This window comes from Leptopilina heterotoma, unplaced genomic scaffold, assembly GCF_015476425.1.
Source record: "Leptopilina heterotoma isolate Lh14 unplaced genomic scaffold, ASM1547642v1 Lhet_165, whole genome shotgun sequence".
Classification (NCBI taxonomy): domain Eukaryota; kingdom Metazoa; phylum Arthropoda; class Insecta; order Hymenoptera; family Figitidae; genus Leptopilina; species Leptopilina heterotoma.
The window spans coordinates 512,901-532,376 of record NW_025110881.1 but is presented as its reverse complement, the minus strand read 5'-3'; the positions used below and the strand labels follow the sequence as shown (position 1 = coordinate 532,376).

Here is a 19,476-nt window from a genome sequence, read left to right as displayed (position 1 = left end):
ACAGTAATTAGAGAATTTTCAGAGACTGCCATTTAGTAATTAAGGTTAAAATAATGGACGAATTGAAAAATAACATTGTGCTAAAGCTGATAAATTGTCAATTGACGATAAACAGTAAAAATTCAACAAAGCTGCCATTTTAAAGACATTTTTTTGGACGCATTGATACATTAAATTAATTTATAATAATACAGCCAATTTTGTAATTGGCTCATTTTAATAATATAAAGGCAATTCATTTTTTTAAATACGCAAATACTTTTTACATGGACGAAAAAAATGTTTCTCATAAATTTTCCCTTCGAATTTCAAGTGAAACGCATTTTTTTTAAATTAAATAATTTAATAAAATTTAGTTCAGTGAGACATTTTTAGTACATAATTTCTATTTGATTGAATCTACACACAACTGGATTTTTATTTTAGAAAATTTTTCGTTAAAATTTTAATTTCATTAGAAAATTCTACTCTCTAAATAAAAAAAAATTTGCCCTATTTTCGTCGATCGATAGCAGTAAATAAAATTCTGTTGCATATAAATTAGAGGAATGGAAATTCGTTGAATTGAAAATTCTCTTATTTGAAAAAATTACAGTAAATGGAAATAGTAATAAAAAAGAAAAAAGAAGAGAGAAAGACATTAAAATACGTTTCACTGAAAATTTGACATTTTCGGGAATATTAATGCGTCCGGAATGAATTCTAATTAAATAGAAAGCAGGCGAGTCACTAGTTAAAATTTAATTTTAAAAAGTCGAGGGACGAGAGAAAATATGAAATCACAGATGAATTAAGTTACCGTCCAATCAAGAATAATATTAAAATTCTACACATTTTGTTTCTAATTAACAAAAAGGAACATCTTTAAGTAGTACATATCACTAATTGAATTCCGTTGGACTAAAAATTGTGTATAGACAATAAAATAAAATCTACTCTCTATTTTACAGGAAAAAACAACTCCAAAAGAAGTTAAAGATTCGACTATATCATAGTGGGGGGAACGATGAGTTTTTGTTTAAAAAATAAATTGTTAACTCGTTAATGTTTGCTTACTATCGTTATTCACCTCTAATTTAGTTGCAAAATCGTATTTACTAATTTGATTATAAGCACTAAAAAATTTTCCTACTTGCTATTATCTCTACCATATACAGCGCATCATTCTCTGTTGTATTTTCAATCTAGAAAAAAGTTAAATCGAAAATTCATTTTTTCATTTAGTCGTTTATCTACAACTAGAATCGTGTTTCGTTTAAAATGAGCACAAACGAAAAAAAAATATTCCGCCTTGTCGAATGACATTTTTTTAACGTGTTCTTATTCAACAAGAAGTCAATTCGAAAAGCGTAATGATTCTTGGACTTTGTATATATTTATTTTCTTTTTTTTAATTAACCGATACTGGCAATGAGGAGAAGAGCATCACTCAATTGCTACGATATGGAGCAAAATTTTTCAATAAGCGTTTGACTTTCAAATTATTTTGAAAACGCTTCTTTTTGAAAAAATAAATATTGTCTCGCTCCACAGAAAAAGAAGAGATTAAAATTTTTCTAAACGAAGCGAGGACGGCGTCATCGTGAATTTTCTTTTTTGTAAAAATATTTCCGCAATGTGGAGCACGGACTCGATTAGTAAAACAATCGATTCAAAGAGTTTTATAATTAATAAATAAATATTAAAAGAAAGAAAAGAAATCATCTTTTGTCTCAAAATATTTTGCTCCACATCTTAACCATTTTCTAGAAGAAGTCTCTGCCCATGTGAGGACGGTTCGTCTGTTGTGGTAATCGTGGTGTTCGACCGCGTCCATTTCCACCAGTCGCGTGCCTTCTGGTATTTCTTAATTCTCGATCGACCTCATATTCTTCTAATTTCATTGTGAGGCCGAGTTTTTGTTGAACGGCGAGACGTAACAATTGATTTAATGTTTTGCGATCGTCCTCAGCTGCTGTTAATTGACGTTGAAGTTCGTCGATTTGTGTCACATATTCCTCGCAGCGAGCAGCGAACATTGCACGTAAACCTGGGAAGTGTATGGTTAGCAGGGTTTAACACGAAGAAAGGACAAAGCGAAAGTTTCTAAAGAGGAAATCGGATTCGTTTTGTTTTTTAGTTACTTTAGTTCCGACTGCGATTCGATGTTTCTCTTTTTTTAAATTGAATTTCCCTAATTTCCAGAAAAATTTTCAACTTTTTTTCTTATTTTCGATAATTAACTAATTATCGAAAAATTTTAATTAACATTTTTCAGAAACCTAACTTTTTCAAAATTTTAAAATTTAATTTTTCGATACATCAATAACACAGGTTTACAAATTAAAAACTTTTTTTTGACAATCGAACAAACCATTTTTTTCGAATAGTAGGTGTTTTTTGAGTAAGAAAATCATAGTTTCAATTTTTTTCCCTCGTGCAGTTTTTCTGCAGCTTCAAATTTTGCATTTTCGAGGTGCGACGCCACTTAAACTTACCTGTAGGAAAATTAGCTTATCAGAATGTAATAAATGAGGTATCATTGGAAAGGTTATTAAATTATCTTTCGATCCATAGGTCACAGAATAAAATTCAACAAAAGTGGAGAGAGTTACAGTCGATTGAAGATGAAATTTCATGACAATTTTGATGATTTTTAGACATTTGAGTAATTTCTACTATTTTTTTCTACATCAAACAGGAAAGAATGTTTAGGTTTTAATTTTTTTTATTGATAGACTAATAATTACACAACATTTAAGCTCTTGTGGACCTCGATTGGATTAAAAATGACAATTCTACACTAAAATTAGTGAACGAAACTACATTCTTCATTTTTAGTATCCCTTAAACATTTGCAGCAGAAATTGAAGTAAAAAAATTTAGTTAAGCTCTAAAGTTACTAAAATCACTAATCAAGGATTTCTGAAGTAGATTTCGAATGCAATGTTAGTTTTGCAAATTTCAAAATAGTGGATTCAATATGGCCGACAAGTTTTTAAAAATCGATGAAATTCGTCTCAAATTCGTTACTCGGGGGTTTTCAGGGTCGCTGATTACGAATCCGATGTCAGATTTCAAAAATTAAAAATGGCGGAACCAATAGGTGCGAATTCGATGGATTTTAAAAAACTCATTCACCATTATGAATCCATCATTTTCAATTTTCGAAATCCGACATCGGATTCGTAATCAGCGACCCCGAAAACCCCCGAGTAACGAATTTAATTGATTTTTGAAAATTTGTCCGCCATATTGAATCCGCCATTTTGAAATTTAGAAAACTAACATTGGATTCGAAATCTACGATTTCAGAAATCCTTGATTAGTGATTTTAGTAACTTTAGAGCTTAACTAAATTTTATTACTTCAATTTTTGCTGCAAATGTTTAAGGGATACTAAAAATGAAGAATGTAGTTTCGTTCACTAATTTTAGTGTAAAATTGTCATTTTTAATCCAATCGAGGTCCACATGGGCTTAAAATTTGTGTAATGATATAGTCTATCAATAAAAAAAATTAAAACCTAAACATTTTTTCCTGTTTGATGTAGAAAAAAATAGTAGAAATTACTCAAATGTCTAAAAATCATCAAAATTGTCATGAAATTTCATCTTCAATCGACTGTAACTCTCTCAATTTTTGTTGAATTTTATTCTGTGACCTATGGATCGAAAGATAATTTAATAACCTTTTCAATGATACCTCATTTATTACATTCTGATAAGCTTATTTTCCTACAGGTAAGTTTAAGTGGCGTCGCACCTCGAAAATGCAACATTTGAAGCTACACAAAAACTGCACAAGGGAAAAAAATTGAAACTATGATTTTCTTACTCAAAAAACACCTACAATTCGAAAAAAAATGTTTGGTTCGATTGGCAATTTCACTGTAAACCAGTGTAATCTTGTTAAATATAAATATATTTAAGGGACCATCCATAAACCACGTAGCTCCGATTTTTGAACTTTTCGACCCCTCCCCTCCCCCACGTAGCTTAACGTAGCATATTACCGAACCCCCTACCTAATGGAACGTAGCTTTTTTCTTTTTTTGAATATTAAAATCTCTTTTCTAAAAATAATCAATAAAATCGTATTGAAACATAGTAAACAATATTAAATGTTTTTAAATCACAGTTTATTTTTATTTTTTTTTACAAGTAAGAGTTTGATACAAGACTAATTCTTAATTTTAATCAATATATATATATTTCATCACTATATATTTTTATCAATATATTTGGACGTCCACATGAAAAGGGCCTATATTGTCGGTTCTAGTTTTCGAGATAATCGCAATTTAGTAATTTTGGAGCAAAATCTTAATTTTAAAAAATTTTGTATTATCAATCTACATGTTTTGATAAGTCGAATCATGCGATTTTCATTAATTTATCATTTTTATTCATTTATTTATTTAACTGTTTGATTTCATTGGTTCTTTAGAAAAATGAAAAGGGCCCATTTTGGCGGTCATTTGCAAAAGTAATCCGTATTTTAAAAATTGAGGTGTGGAAAAAATTTAAAACCTCTTGATTTTTCATCTTTAAGGTGTCCTGGACTGTAAACAATTCTTATCTGAATAACTTTCCAAAAGAACCAGAGATATTGATGTTAGAGTCTTTTTTTCGTAATTGTCGAAATGAAAATTTGGATATTACGTTAATTTTTTATAATAGAAACTGTCAAAAATTTTTAAATAAGTTTAATATCTATTCTTTTTCTTCAAATGACACAATAAAATTGTACCTAATCACATTAATCTTGTAAAAAAATGGTTCTTTAATAGAAAACTGTCCTTTTTAGAAAAAAAAAGTTTTTCGTATTTTCAAAATTAAGGGGGGGGATGGTTTTAAAAATTTAAAACCTGTTGGTTTTTTATCTTCAAGGTAACCGTTTTTCTCGAAATGAGGTTTTTGGCGTTCTAAACTTTTAAATTCCGTAACTCAGCGAATTTTTAACCAAAAAAGTTCTAAGACCACTCAAAATTTTCCAAATTTTGCCAGGAATACGCCCATATAGATAACTCCAATAGTGCCAAAATGGGCCCTTTTCATGTGGACGTCCACATATATCTCTCGAATTGACTTTCGAGCTGCCCGCGTAATTTCAAAAAAATGTATGTCAAATAAAAATACAAAGCTACGTTGGTCAGACTCAAAACCCTCCCTCCCTCCATGTGGTCTAACGTAGCACATTACCGAACCCCCTCCCCCCCCAAAGCAGGCTACGTGGTTTATGGATGGTCCCTAAATACTTTCAGTAGTATATTTTTCCACAGGAGTAAACATTTATAAGAATTTCAATTTATTACAAAGAACATTTTGCAATTTCATTACTTCTGAAAAAAATTCTGAAATTGAGGGTTCACGTGCAATAAGGGGATACGCATGGAAGTGAAAGTCCCCGCGTATAGCGATTCTGCGGCTGCGCGAGAGGACAACGAATAGCCTGCGCGTCCCGTTATTGCACGTAAACCCTCAATTTAATTATGTACTTATAAAATTTACTACTCTCATCTGACATCTCCAAAATTCAGTTATTTTCTAGATTTGAAACTAAAATTCTTTTTTAAATCAATTATTTTTAATAATTTTGAGAAAGTTTTGAAAAATTTAATTATTGAAAAAAGTTCACTTTAAATAATAGAAAGTTTAAAATGCAATTGTTTTTAATTTTATTTTACGAAATTTAAATTATTCGAAAATCATTCGAAAAACCAAATTATTCAGAATTTTGAAATTATTCCTTAAAATTGCTATTATTACTCTACAAAAATTTAATTAATGTCCATAATTTTTAATTCAAATTCTTTTCTAAATCAATTATTTTGAATAATTTTCATAACGTTCATCCAGAATTATGTTATTTAAATGCACCAATTTAATATTTTATAATAACTACAAGTATAAGTCTTTTTAAGTTTTTTTTGCTTATTGGCCATTTAAAAATTGATTAGTTTTTTTTCTAACACACGCACCGAAAGTACACCATTTCCTACGTGTCAAGCGGGAGAAAAGTGTATGATTCCCTGCGAGCGGGAGGGAATGTACATTCCCTCCCGGCTAGTGACGTCACCAGGAGGGAATGTAACATTCCCTCCCTATGAGGGAGGAAAAGTAATGTTAATATTAGGAACGAAGTAGACTGAGAGAAGTCCAGGGCGTAATAGTTCCCGCTAGACGTCGCTATAAGCTACTGTTCTTGTTGCGTTTGAGATGTTTCGAATCTAGGGCTCAGACGCCCCGAGTCCGTCAAACATTGTTCCCGCATGTGATAGAACAACTCGTGGCCGAAACTAAAAGTTGTAAGTAATCCCGCTTCGGGACGTACCACGTTTTTTATCGGGGCTTGAGACGTCCCGATCGAGGGTTCACATAAGGACATTCACAATTATCACTCAAGCCTCGCACGGGACGTATTAGTTCCCGGACTTCTCTTAGGGTACAGTCACACGATCTAATGCATCTGCATGATGCATGCATGCAGAAACATTTGACCGTTCACACCTCATTTTTCGCTTTCGGAAAATCAGATTTCTGGCGGGATATTTAAAATTGATTAAAATTTTAAATAGAGACGCCTGTTTATCCCCGTTTATGCAAATGCTCTAATAGTCATTTGATCTAATTTAAAGGTTATAAATATTCAAATGATCTAAAGAACATTGAATATAATGTGATTTTATATAAAAGTCTAATTAATAAAATGAGTTTATTCTATAATTTATTTTTAAGCCAATAATCAAAATATCCAATTCGCATTTTCTATAATCATAAGCAATTATAAAATTTTTTCACGCAAACTTTCAACTGATAAAATAGTTGTATAAGCCAAAGTTTATTTTTTATAATTTTATAATAACCTAATTTTAAAGTGTTATAATTTTTAATTTGTATAAATTGTAATTTAACAAATGTCTGTCAAATCTAAATGTAGTAAAATACAATTTATTTAAATAAAATATCTTTTTTAAAAAATGCTAACAACCTCGAATCGTCAATTGATCAAATATTCAAAACATCTAATCGTCATTTCGTCCAATGCTAAAAACATCGAATCGTCAAATGGTCGAATGCTTAAAACATCGAATCGTCAATTGATCAATTATTCAAAACATCTAATCGTCATTTCGTCCAATGCTCGAAACGTCGAATCGAGAAAAAGTTGAAAAATTTGCTTGATGTAAGTTAACATTTATTTAAACCAAGCAAATTTTTCCAATTTTTGTCGATTCGACGTTTCGAGCATTGGACGAAATGACGATTAGATGTTTTGAATATTTGATCAATTGACGATTCGATGTTTTAAGCATTCGACCATTTGACGATTCGATGTTTTTAGCATTGGACGAAATGACGATTAGATGTTTTGAATATTTGATCAATTGACGATTCGAGGTTGTTAGCATTTTTTAAAAAAGATATTTTATTTAAATAAATTATATTTTACTACATTTAGATTTGACAGACATTTGTTAAATTACAATTTATACAAATTAAAAATTATAACACTTTAAAATTAGGTTATTATAAAATTATAAAAAATAAACTTTGGCTTATACAACTATTTTATCAGTTGAAAGTTTGCGTGAAAAAATTTTATAATTGCTTATGATTATAGAAAATGCGAATTGGATATTTTGATTATTGGCTTAAAAATAAATTATAGAATAAACTCATTTTATTAATTAGACTTTTATATAAAATCACATTATATTCAATGTTCTTTAGATCATTTGAATATTTATAACCTTTAAATTAGATCAAATGACTATTAGAGCATTTGCATAAACGGGGATAAACAGGCGTCTCTTTAAATATCCCGCCAGAAATCTGATTTTCTGAAAGCGAAAAATGAGGTGTGAACGGTCAAATGTTTCTGCATGCATGCATCATGCAGATGCATTAGATCGTGTGACTGTACCCTTAGTGTATAAATCAAAGTATGACCATTAGTGAATCAGTTACGTGAGTTACGTTAGCTAAGTGACTTACGTAACTTACGCGAGTTACATCAGCTACGCAACTTACGTGAGTGACGTAAATTGTATAATCATGTAAATTACAGGAGTTACGTAACTTACTTAAATTACGTACGTTACGTACATGATGTAGATATGTTAGTCCTCTAGGTTAAAAATAATACATAATTTACGTAACTTACATAAGTTGCGTAACTTACATAACTTACGCTAGTTGCGTAACTTACGCTGTTTTTGTAAGTTTAGTTATTTCAAGCTTTTCACAAACTTTCAGTTACCACCAGTTGTAACTATACCGCCCCCAGCTACAACTACACATTCAAAAGTAACAACCAAACTGCTGCGTTTGTACCGTTTGTACTTTCGGTATACGTGCACGGAGAGAAATCTGTTGCTATTATTGCTTGCAGAATCTTTACAAATTTTATTAGTCACTGCTGAATAGAATTTTAGCTTGAGGTTATAATAATTTATATACGAAATCATCTATTTAATGTAATGGAGAGTTCGATGCATTAAAAACAAAAAGCAGCTGCTAATTTTGCACGAAATCTTTATTATAAATATAAAGAGAACGTGCTAAAAAAGTATTAGATTCTTCTTATAAGAATCGCTCGAACTCTGACTGATTTTCAGGTGGACTTTATACAACACAATCTTACCTGCGTATACGCACATATAACTCACACACACATATATTTCTCTGGATGGTTTCGAGGAACGGACGCGTACAAAGCGGTGACGTTTGCAATAACATAACCTAACAATTTTCACATGTTGCTTATATATTCAAACACGAATAAAAATGCAATAATTTTTAAATAATATACTTACTATTAAATAAATATTATCTTTTTATAACAGCAACAAGTATTAAATACTACATATAATATATAATGTTTTACCAGACGACAAAACTGTCCAGAGAAATATATATGTGTGTGTGTGAGTTATATGTGCGTACACGCAAGTAAGATTGTGTTGTATACAGTCCGCCTGAAAATCAGTCGGAGTTCGAGCGATTCTTATAAGAAGAATCTAATACTTTTATAGCACGTTCTCTTTGTATTTATAATAAAGATTTCGTGCAAAATTAGCTACTGTCTCTTATGCTTATTGCATTGAAAGTATTTTTACAATAAGTATATGAATCCATGCTAAAAATATAAGAGAAACGTTAAGCAATTTAAGTAATGTGCTCTTTCGAGTAATATTAGCAGCAGATTTCTCTCCGTGTGTGTTAGAAAAAATAGTATGTGCAACTCGGGAGGAAAATTGATTTCCCTCCCTTGATGCACAATCTACTATTATTTACATTTTTATTGTTTGAAATGTTTGATTTCTCATCAATTTTAGTGAAATTTAAAAATACATTTTTTTAGAACATTTTTTTGTTCTTATTTTTAAATAAATCTATAATTTTTTATAGTAACAAATTTTAAATATTTTGAAAATAATTTAGTTTTAAAAAATTGTAGTGAAAAAATTATAAAAATTACTTTTTTTATCAAACCTTTTAATATAATTTTTTGAAACTACCTTTAATTTTTATAAATTCAACATTCGATTTTCAAATAAAATACTTTAAGAAACTTAATAATGTTTTCCATAATATTTGAATCATTGAAAAACTTGTTTTTTTAATAAGTCGAAAAACAACAAATTTTTTGAAAATTGTTTTAAAAAAAGTCGAAATAATCATATTATTCGAGGCCTGTTTTTACATAAATTTTTTCTATAAATGAAAATGTAATATAATTTAAAAATTAGTTCTTAATTGGAAATTCGAATATTGCAGAGAAAAACAAAAATTCCTTACCTAAAAAAGCACTGATAAATATTAAACAAAAAGATGAATAAATACATAGAGATAAAACAAAAAATGTGAATAAAATGAATAAAAAGTAATTCACAATTAATTTTCATATAGTAGGTAAGTAATTTGGTTTAGTTAAGTTTTGAATTAAAAAGAAATAGTAGAAAGAAATTTTGAGAAACATCGAATCACTGATTCTCCATTAAGCAATTATAATCGTTACACTAAAAAAGCAAGAATAATTGAGTCGTGAATTTCGAAAAGGGTTCAACTCAAAAAACCGTAAGAGTCATTTTCACTGTCATTTGTGATGTGAAAATGACACTTATGGTTTTTAGAGTTGAGCCTTTTTCGAAATTCACGATTCAATTTAATTCATATTTCAAGCTTTTTGTTTAAGGTGAAGTGCAAGAATATTTTCAAATTAGAAATCTAGGATTAAAATTAGAATTTTAAATACATAATATACTACCTAGGTATAATGAAAAAAGAAAAAGAATATAATTTTCTGGAACACCTTTTTGCACAATTATTTGAGCTGTTGTAACGACTAAAATGACTAGCTTCGGCACACAAAAGTTTGTCAGTAAATTAGATTTTTTTGTATATAAATAATAAATTTCTTTGAGGAAATGTTATGGCATTTGTTAAATGGCAGTACGAGAATTGCGAATGCAAACCACCAAATCAGCATTAAGATCCACAGTGGCACAACTCCACACTAATAGAATTATTTGTATTAATACTATATGAGGCGTATTAGCAAGTATTAAAAGTGCGTATTAGTGGAAGAAAAAAAAAGAAAACACTCAAATTAGTATAGCTTTTCATACTGATATTCTTACTATTGTGCAAACAAAAACAAACAAAAAATAGGACGAGTATTAAAAAACAAAACAATAAATTTGCAAAAGACTAGAAAGAATATATTTTTTCAGAAATTATACTATAACTATTTGCTATTAAAAATAAAATTTAATTCGTGTTATCTTTATAAAATGATATTAAACTAACAAAGTTTAAAAAAATAGTTTTTGTTCAAAATTTTATTTAAAAAACTGCAATTAATGAATCAATTAGAAAACGTTTTTTTAAATTTGGAAACAAGCAATTTGATTGGCAAATGTTTGTATTACCTACCTCTGAGCAAGAATGAAAATTGAATTTTCATAAAATTTAAAAATATAAGTTCCTAATACTTTCAAGCCTAATCTTTTATTGAATCTATTGAAAATCCATAATAACTTTCCTTTGGAAAAAAAGAAATAAAATACTCTAAAAATCAATTGCTGACATTTTAACTTCAAAATAAGAAAAAAATTTTCTAAGCGTATGTTTTCATTATTTATTTGAAATAGGTACCTAATTTTTGTATACATTAAGAGATGTATTTTGTTGTTTACCAGAATAATTTGTAGTGCAAAATGATGTAGAAAAATAAGTGTTTATTTTTGCTGGTCTTTATTTAGAGTATTTTTTAATTTCAAGCTTTCGTCTTTTTTTTCTATAAAAAATTCAATTTTTCCACTGAAAAAAAATGGAGTAAAATAAAATTTAAAACAATTGTTTAAAAACTAAAAATAAACATCCATTCTTGCTCAGAAAATACAATTTTAAAATTATGATTTATTGTTAAGCTTTTTTAATTGTAAAAAAATAAAACTGCACCGCAGGGTTTTTGAGAATATTTTTTTAATCTTAATTTCAATAATTATTATACACTTAAAATTTTTAGATTCAATTCAAAAATAATTGTCAATGTCAATTAAAAAAATTAATTTCAGATAAAAAAGATAGAAGAAACAAATTCCAAATGAAAAACAAAACATATTTCAAATAGAAGTAGAATTTATCACTCCGTAAAAGGTAATATAAGATGTAAAGTGCATTCTCAATCCTCCAAGTCAATATGTTTAAAATAAAAACACAAAAAATATAACACGTGTAAAATAAATTAAAAATTAAAAACCTGTGCGATGAACCAGAACGATGAACACAACAAACAGGTTTTTAATTTTTAAATTATTTTACTTTTTTTGATGAGGACAGCAGGACTGTCGAAACTTTAAGAATTTTTGTGTTTTTATTTTTAACAGTTTGACTTTGAGGATTGATAAATACCTAATTAACTTTACATCTTATAAAAAATATTTCCATCTAATAATAAAGTACGATTTTTTTAAATAATAGAAACAAATATTGGAAAGGTTATTAAATTATCTTTCGATCCATAGGTCACAGAATAAAATTCAACAAAAGTGGAGAGAGTTACAGTCGATTGAAGATGAAATTTCATGACAATTTTGATGATTTTTAGACATTTGAGTAATTTCTACTATTTTTTTCTACATCAAACAGGAAAGAATGTTTAGGTTTTAATTTTTTTATTGATAGACTATATCATTACACAAATTTTAAGCCCTTGTGGACCTCGATTGGATTAAAAATGACAATTCTACACTAAAATTAGTGAACGAAACTACATTCTTCATTTTTAGTATCCCTTAAACATTTGCAGCAGAAATTGAAGTAATAAAATTTAGTTAAGCTCTAAAGTTACTAAAATCACTAATCAAGGATTTCTGAAATCGTAGATTTCGAATCCAATGTTAGTTTTCTAAATTTCAAAATGGCGGACAAATTTTTTTAAAAATCAATTAAATTCGTTACTCGGGGGTTTTCGGGGTCGCTGATTACGAATCCGATGTCGGATTTCGAAAATTGAAAATGATGGATTCATAATGGTGAACGAGTTTTTTAAAATCCATCGAATTCGCACCTATTGGTTCCGCCATTTTTAATTTTTGAAATCTGACATCGGATTCGTAATCAGCGACCCTGAAAACCCCCGAGTAACGAATTTGAGACGAATTTCATCGATTTTTAAAAACTTGTCGGCCATATTGAATCCACCATTTTGAAATTTGCAAAACTAACATTGCATTCGAAATCTACGACTTCAGAAATCCTTGATTAGTGATTTTAGTAACTTTAGAGCTTAACTAAATTTTATTACTTCAATTTCTGCTGCAAATGTTTAAGGGATACTAAAAATGAAGAATGTAGTTTCGTTCACTAATTTTAGTGTAGAATTGTCATTTTTAATCCAATCGAGGTCCACAAGGGCTTAAAATTTGTGTAATGATATAGTCTATCAATAAAAAAAATTAAAACCTAAACATTCTTTCCTGTTTGATGTAGAAAAAAATAGTAGAAATTACTCAAATGTCTAAAAATCATCAAAATTGTCATGAAATTTCATCTTCAATCGACTGTAACTCTCTCCACTTTTGTTGAATTTTATTCTGTGACCTATGGATCGAAAGATAATTTAATAACCTTTTCAATGATACCTCATTTATTACATTCTGATAAGCTAATTTTCCTACAGGTAAGTTTAAGTGGCGTCGCACCTCGAAAATGCAAAATTTGAAGCTACAGAAAAACTGCACGAGGGAAAAAAAATTTAAACTATGATTTTCTTACTCAAAAAAAACCTACTATTTGAAAAAAAATGTTTTGTTTGATTGGCAGAAAAAGTTTTTAATTTGTAAACCTATGTATTGCTTATTACAAATTTTGATTTTATAAAGATAAACAAGTTGTTCATTTCATGACCATTTAGCTTCCTCAACATATAAAATATAAATTCGTGACGTAATTCACTTACAAAATTTTAGCAAACTCCATCTAAACATATGTATAAAATTAAATTTATCGCATAGAATCGGGATAGAATCCAATCAAACATATAAAATATTTACTAAAGTTAATAATATATTCATTACTTCATTTTAGGTACAAATCTCCATGAAAACCAAATTATGATTTTTCAAAAGCATAACAATCAAAGCATACATTCTTCTTAAGGAAATTTCTTTTTGATGCAGCAAGATATATTCATAAATTAAATGTAATTATATTGCGGTTTGCAAACTTTTGCAATTCGAAATGATTCGAATTTTCTGTTGTCGAGTCGATTAATGTTCGGTTCGACTCGATTAAATGCACACCTCTATTTCATATGCAAATTGCTTTTTTTTTTATGATAGAATAATCATTTAAAAATATTAATATTAAATAAATTATGAAAAAATACAAAATTTGAATTTTTTGTGAAAAAGAAAAATTTCTATTAATTTTATAAATTTTGATAAAAAATATACTTTGTATACATCAATCGATTCGTTTTCTTGTCAGGAATGTAATTTTGAGAATAATTAATTAAAATATTAACAAATAAAAAAATTAATTACAAAAATACAAAAAAAATTTTTTTTTAATTTTAAAAAAATTGTATAAACATTTTTTTTTAGATATTTTTGAAAATCCTTGTGTTAGATTTTAGGTATTAATGACTGCAATAAACCTGCAAAATTTCAAGACAATCCATCAATATTTGTTTGAGATAATTTGTACACAATTTTTGTGACATACACACACACACATACACACACACATACATCTGGACATTTGCTCAGAATTGAATATACATATGTTATAGATGAAAATGAGTCCATATAACCTTCTTTTGAAAAATTGAAAATCGTCACGAATGCAAAGCTTCCTTATGAGGAAGCAAAAATAAACTTTTCTTCTTTGTTTTCAAGAGAAAGAGATAAAAAATAAATTCGAACCCTGCTGCAGTGCGTGATAGAAAAAAAGTGTTGCAAAAACAAAACAAAAAAATAATGTGAATTCGAAAGAAACTTACTTGAGAATGTGGCAGCATTTTCCTTCAACACTCGAAGTTCATTTCTCAATTTGAGCATAGTTTCATTAACGACACTCTTTTCGTTTTCGTATTTACTCTTCAAATTTGTTAATGCAACTTCCGCCGTGTTTTTGTTGGACTTGAGAACAGTTCTCAACGTTGTAACTTGTTCTCGTTTGGCCGAAAGCAATGCTTTGAATTTGATAACTTGTTCTTGTAGATCCGAGACCTCGACTTTATTTTCGTTGACAGAGGCTGAAATTTCAAAGAAAATAAAATTATTTTCAATTAATGTGAAAAATGACAGAATATAATTACCTAGTAAATTATCAAGTTATCGCACGGATTATTATTACAATTAATTTGTGTTAACTACTAGAGAAAAATTAAAATTATGATTCTTTGTTGGAATAGTTAAGTTTTTAAAATACGGAATGAATCGAGCCTTTTTTTCTACTTCTACTTATTTCTATACATTTTACTTTCTACTTAATACTTTCTGTTTGAATTTTGTGAATTAATATATTATTTATTGATATTTATTTTTTGCATTATTCAAACTTCCGTTATCATCAGTGTAAAACATAATTATTGTTACGTCCGTAACTTCTTCACATATACTTAATTTAACTATAATATTTACATGTTTAATTCCTTTTAATTTTACCTATATATTATATTATTATTGTTGTATTTGAAGTACTCTCTATATGTTTTAGTATATCTCATAAATATGGTAATCATTATTATATATCTTATATGTATTTAAACAAATTTATAAATTATAACAAATTAAAGAAAGAAGAGTAATATTTTGAACCATGTAAAAAGAATAACGATCATGCATCAATTAGAAAAGTAATGTTGAATCACGTAAACAGAATAATAATTGTGCATCAGTTTAACGATTTTCGACAACCTTCAATACGTGTTCTACGAATTAAGTCATAGAGCAGTAAGGAAACTCAACAAACGTCGAGTGGGGAAGCTTGTCGCACAAGAAGAGGCCCATGGTCGTTCAGGCAATGGAACGCGCGACAGAGGCAAAGATTCAAATAGCATTAGATTAATGAGGAAAGTTTGATATAAAAAGGGGTACCATTTCTGTTTAGAACAGAGAGTAGTTTTTTAGAAATCAACCTGAACATATCGCTTAGTAGCAGAGAGTAATGTAATTTGTTGGAAATCAACCTGTACCCATCATATCGTCTACAAGTGAACTCAAAGTACATCTTTAAAAGTGAACAGTATATCCCCAAGTATTATTTTTGAAAGTACATCTTTAAAAGTGAACTATTTTCCCAAGTATTAAATTTAAAGTGATCTTTAAATAAACTTTTTATAATACACCAATTTGCAAAGCATAAATTTTCAACAATTTCCAAAAATATTTAATTGGAAATAACCTCAACGATCAACGAAGATCTAATATTGAAACAACACATTACAAATTTCGAACCATCGAAATTTGCTCAAGAGGCGACAACTGTCTGGAAAAAAGCAAATATTTTCACAATACAATACACTATCTCATTAGTGTAAACAAGAGGACTAATACCCAACCATTAAGGACAACAACCAGAAGGCCCCTTTTCGTCTAGCGCTCAACACTATTGAGATTGGACAACAGATTATCATCACACCACCAGTAATCGTTATTCTTTAAGTAAGATTCATAATTTTTGTACTCATTGTATTTTTGTCAACTCTTTTCTTTCTTGTTGGGTTTTAAATAAATTATTCTCTCAATACATTTAGTAGGCTCATTGACTTATCCTCATCCCAAATTAGATTCATTTATGAAACTAATTTAAAACGAGGAACGTTAGGTATATTTAAAAAGGTTTCTCGTTTTGACGTAACATTATGTAGCATTATTCATTTTGGCCTGGATTAAGAATTTAATAAATAAAAAGTTATTATTATTGATTAAAAAAAGTTTTTTAAATTAAAAAATTTTTTTCGGTTCATTCTATAAAAAATTAAATTTCAATTTGTTTTTTAAAATTTAATAAGCCTAATGAAGCTTATTCTATAAATTTCTGTTAGATCACCAATTTATAAATAAACTAATTTTTAAAACAATTTAATTAAATATTTTTAAACTATTGATATAAATTATTCATACTAAAAATTAAATTATTTTTAATAATATTGAGAAAGTTCTTTCAGAATTAAATTATTCACAAAAAAAAAACAAATAGGTAAGGAAACTACAGTTTAAAATTCAATTATTTGAAAATAATTCACTCTAAAAATTATTAGATACTCAAAAAAATGTTTTATTAAATTTATTTACAAATTTCTTTAAAAGTAAAATTATTCGAAAACATCAATAGCACAGGTCAACAAAAAAAGACTTACTTTTTTTTATGAGATAGCGGAATGGTTTCCGATGTATTTTTGGACGCTGAACACGATACCGAATTCCAAAATTGCCCATCACGTCAGGATTTTGAGAAAAGTGGGGGTAAAGACCCCAAAAACGCTTTTTTGAGGATTTTCAACATTTTTTTTCTCTTTAACCTGACGTGCTAGAGACTTCCACAAGGTCTTAAGTTAAAGCTTGTAATGTGCACTACAAGACCAATATCCATAAAATAAAAAAAAATTAAATTTTTTTTCAAAAAATGGGATTGAAGACACCAAAAATTTGTGTTTTTGGATTGCTTTAATAGACTTCTTGCAATCGCTTGGATTCGCTTGAAAATGGGTACTTGGGGTTTTTGGGGTCGCTGATTACAAATCCGATATTTGTTTGCAAAAATTTAAAACGGCGAAACCAAGATGGCAGATGTAAAAATTAAGAATTGCTTGGATTCGCTTGAAAATTGTTATTTCAGGGTTTTTGAGGTCGCTGATTACGAATCCGCCATTTTTAATTTTTGCAAAGGGGCCGTACACATAATACGTCACGCGATTTTTGACCATTTTTAACCCCTCCCTCCCCCTATGTTACACTTCGTCACAAATCTTGAACCCCCCCTCCCCCCTACGTCACGTCACACACGTAAATTTCACTGTAAATTTTATACATTGGACAATATATATGTATATTATATCTTACACTCTAAATTATTGAATCAGTTAAGAATATCTGATTTAGAAGCAAAAAATCAGTCACTAATTCAAATAGTAATATTTTTTTCTGACAATTAGTTAAAAATAACTGATGTTTCAATACAATTGTTTTTGATTGATTCAATTAGTCACGTTTAACTACCTACATAGCACCGAAACTTTCCTAAAAATTTACTAAAGATTTACTCGCAAGCTTCGAAATATTTAAATGCAAAGTTTAGTTAAAATTGTGTAAAGATTTAAATATCCCACTTCGATAAATGTTTAGCGGGAAACTTTTCCGAAAATTTAAGTTAAATTTTCAGGAAAATTTTCACGAAAGTATAGTCGAAAATGCAATTCAAATGTTCAGGAAAGTTTCAAGCTATATTTTTAAGAAAATTTGACGATAGACATTTATTGGAGTGAGAAATTTAAATCTTTACACAATTTTAAAATAAACTTTGCAAGTAAATTTTTTGACTTATGCAAGCAAATCTTTAAGGGGAGGTTCCCATTGCGGGAGTCAAAAAAATTGATTTCTTTTTTATTGTATTTTTTTAAAGCTATATATATGTAGAATATGTGTGTATAGCGATTTTTTGATCCGAAGAATATTTTCGTTTTTATGGAGTCTTGAACTCACCGCCGTCCCGAGCACTGAGTAACAAATGTCAGGCAAATCGAATCAATTTTTAAAAATTTTGCAAATCTGACCTCAGAATCGTAAAGAGCGACCCTAAATACCTATAGATATTTATCATATACGCAAATTGAACAAAGAATTGCAAAGAATAAAATTATTGCACAAAAATATTTCTCAAACTTTAAACGCGGTTTTCTCGAAACAAGATTTTTCAAACTGGTGGGCATCGTAGCGTCTAAACTATTTAATCAATCAACTTCGGGTTTGCGGCTAATTAAAGGTAACTAAATTCTACTGGGGTTATACCTATAATATGATAAAATTGTTAACAATAGAGATTTTTACAAGAGGTCAAATATGGAAAAATAATGCAAAAACGCAGTTTTTTTAAAAATGTGTTCGCCATTTTGTCATTTTATTAACTTTTTAACTATTTTTTAGGTATAACCTATTCTTTAGGATGTCACCTTTATAAAAATTTTTGAGTTTTTGTTTTAGACTAAAAATTGCGCAGTATAGAATGCCCACCGTTTTCCCTATTTAATAAAACATTATTTTCTAGATGCGCCATATTGGCCGCCATTTTGCATTTTTTTTAAAATGAAATATATATTTTAAAAGTTCAAGAAAGTATCTTTATTTAGAAAAAAAAATTACATCGTTAAGTCATAGCCGTTCCTCGCAAAAAATTGTCAAAGTTTGTGTTTATTTTGGCCTCCGCAATGAGAACCTCCCCTTAATATACAATATTTAGAAAAATTTCGGTGTTTTGTGGATAATTTTTCAGTTATTTTTAACTGATTCAGAAGCAAAAAGTCAGTCACTGCTGATTGACAGTTAAAACCATGATTTTTAATTGATTCAAATTAAGAGAATATCCCGTGTAGAAATTTCTCTATGGTCCGGATCAGGGACTGATCGGGCCTTCCATATTAGGGAATGAAACACACGGCCTGATATGGCCCTGATCAGGAAATCCACATTTGATCGTCGCCCCGATCTGGCCCAGGTCGGGCCGTATGTTTCATTCCCTAATATGGCCATAATAGGGATATTTCTACACGGGATATTATTTATCATATTATAAATAATATGCCAATAGATGTTAAACAGATACATAATAGATATTAAATAGTTCAAACCATTTTTAACTTGTTTTATTTAGAAAAAGTGACATTGTCAGATATAATTTCTTATTATCTTTGAATTTAAAAGATCGTGACGTAACACATGAGTTCACCCCCCCCCCCTCCCCCATGTCACACTTAGTCACA

At 28.7% G+C, this 19,476-nt stretch overlaps 1 protein-coding gene across 2 annotated transcripts in view; it reads right to left on the bottom strand.

Annotated features, from left to right (window-relative positions):
• Positions 1-659: 659 nt before the first annotated feature.
• LOC122499084 (protein bicaudal D) overlaps positions 660-19,476 on the bottom strand; it is a 74,140-nt gene continuing 55,323 nt past the window's right edge. For both annotated transcript variants that reach the window (XM_043607160.1, XM_043607161.1), the window contains 2 exons: positions 14,497-14,751; positions 660-2,029 (listed from right to left, as the gene is read on the bottom strand). In XM_043607160.1, coding sequence (XP_043463095.1) covers positions 1,746-2,029; positions 14,497-14,751 — 539 coding nt within the window. In that variant the 3' untranslated portion in view covers positions 660-1,745. The remainder of the gene's footprint in view (positions 2,030-14,496; positions 14,752-19,476) is intronic.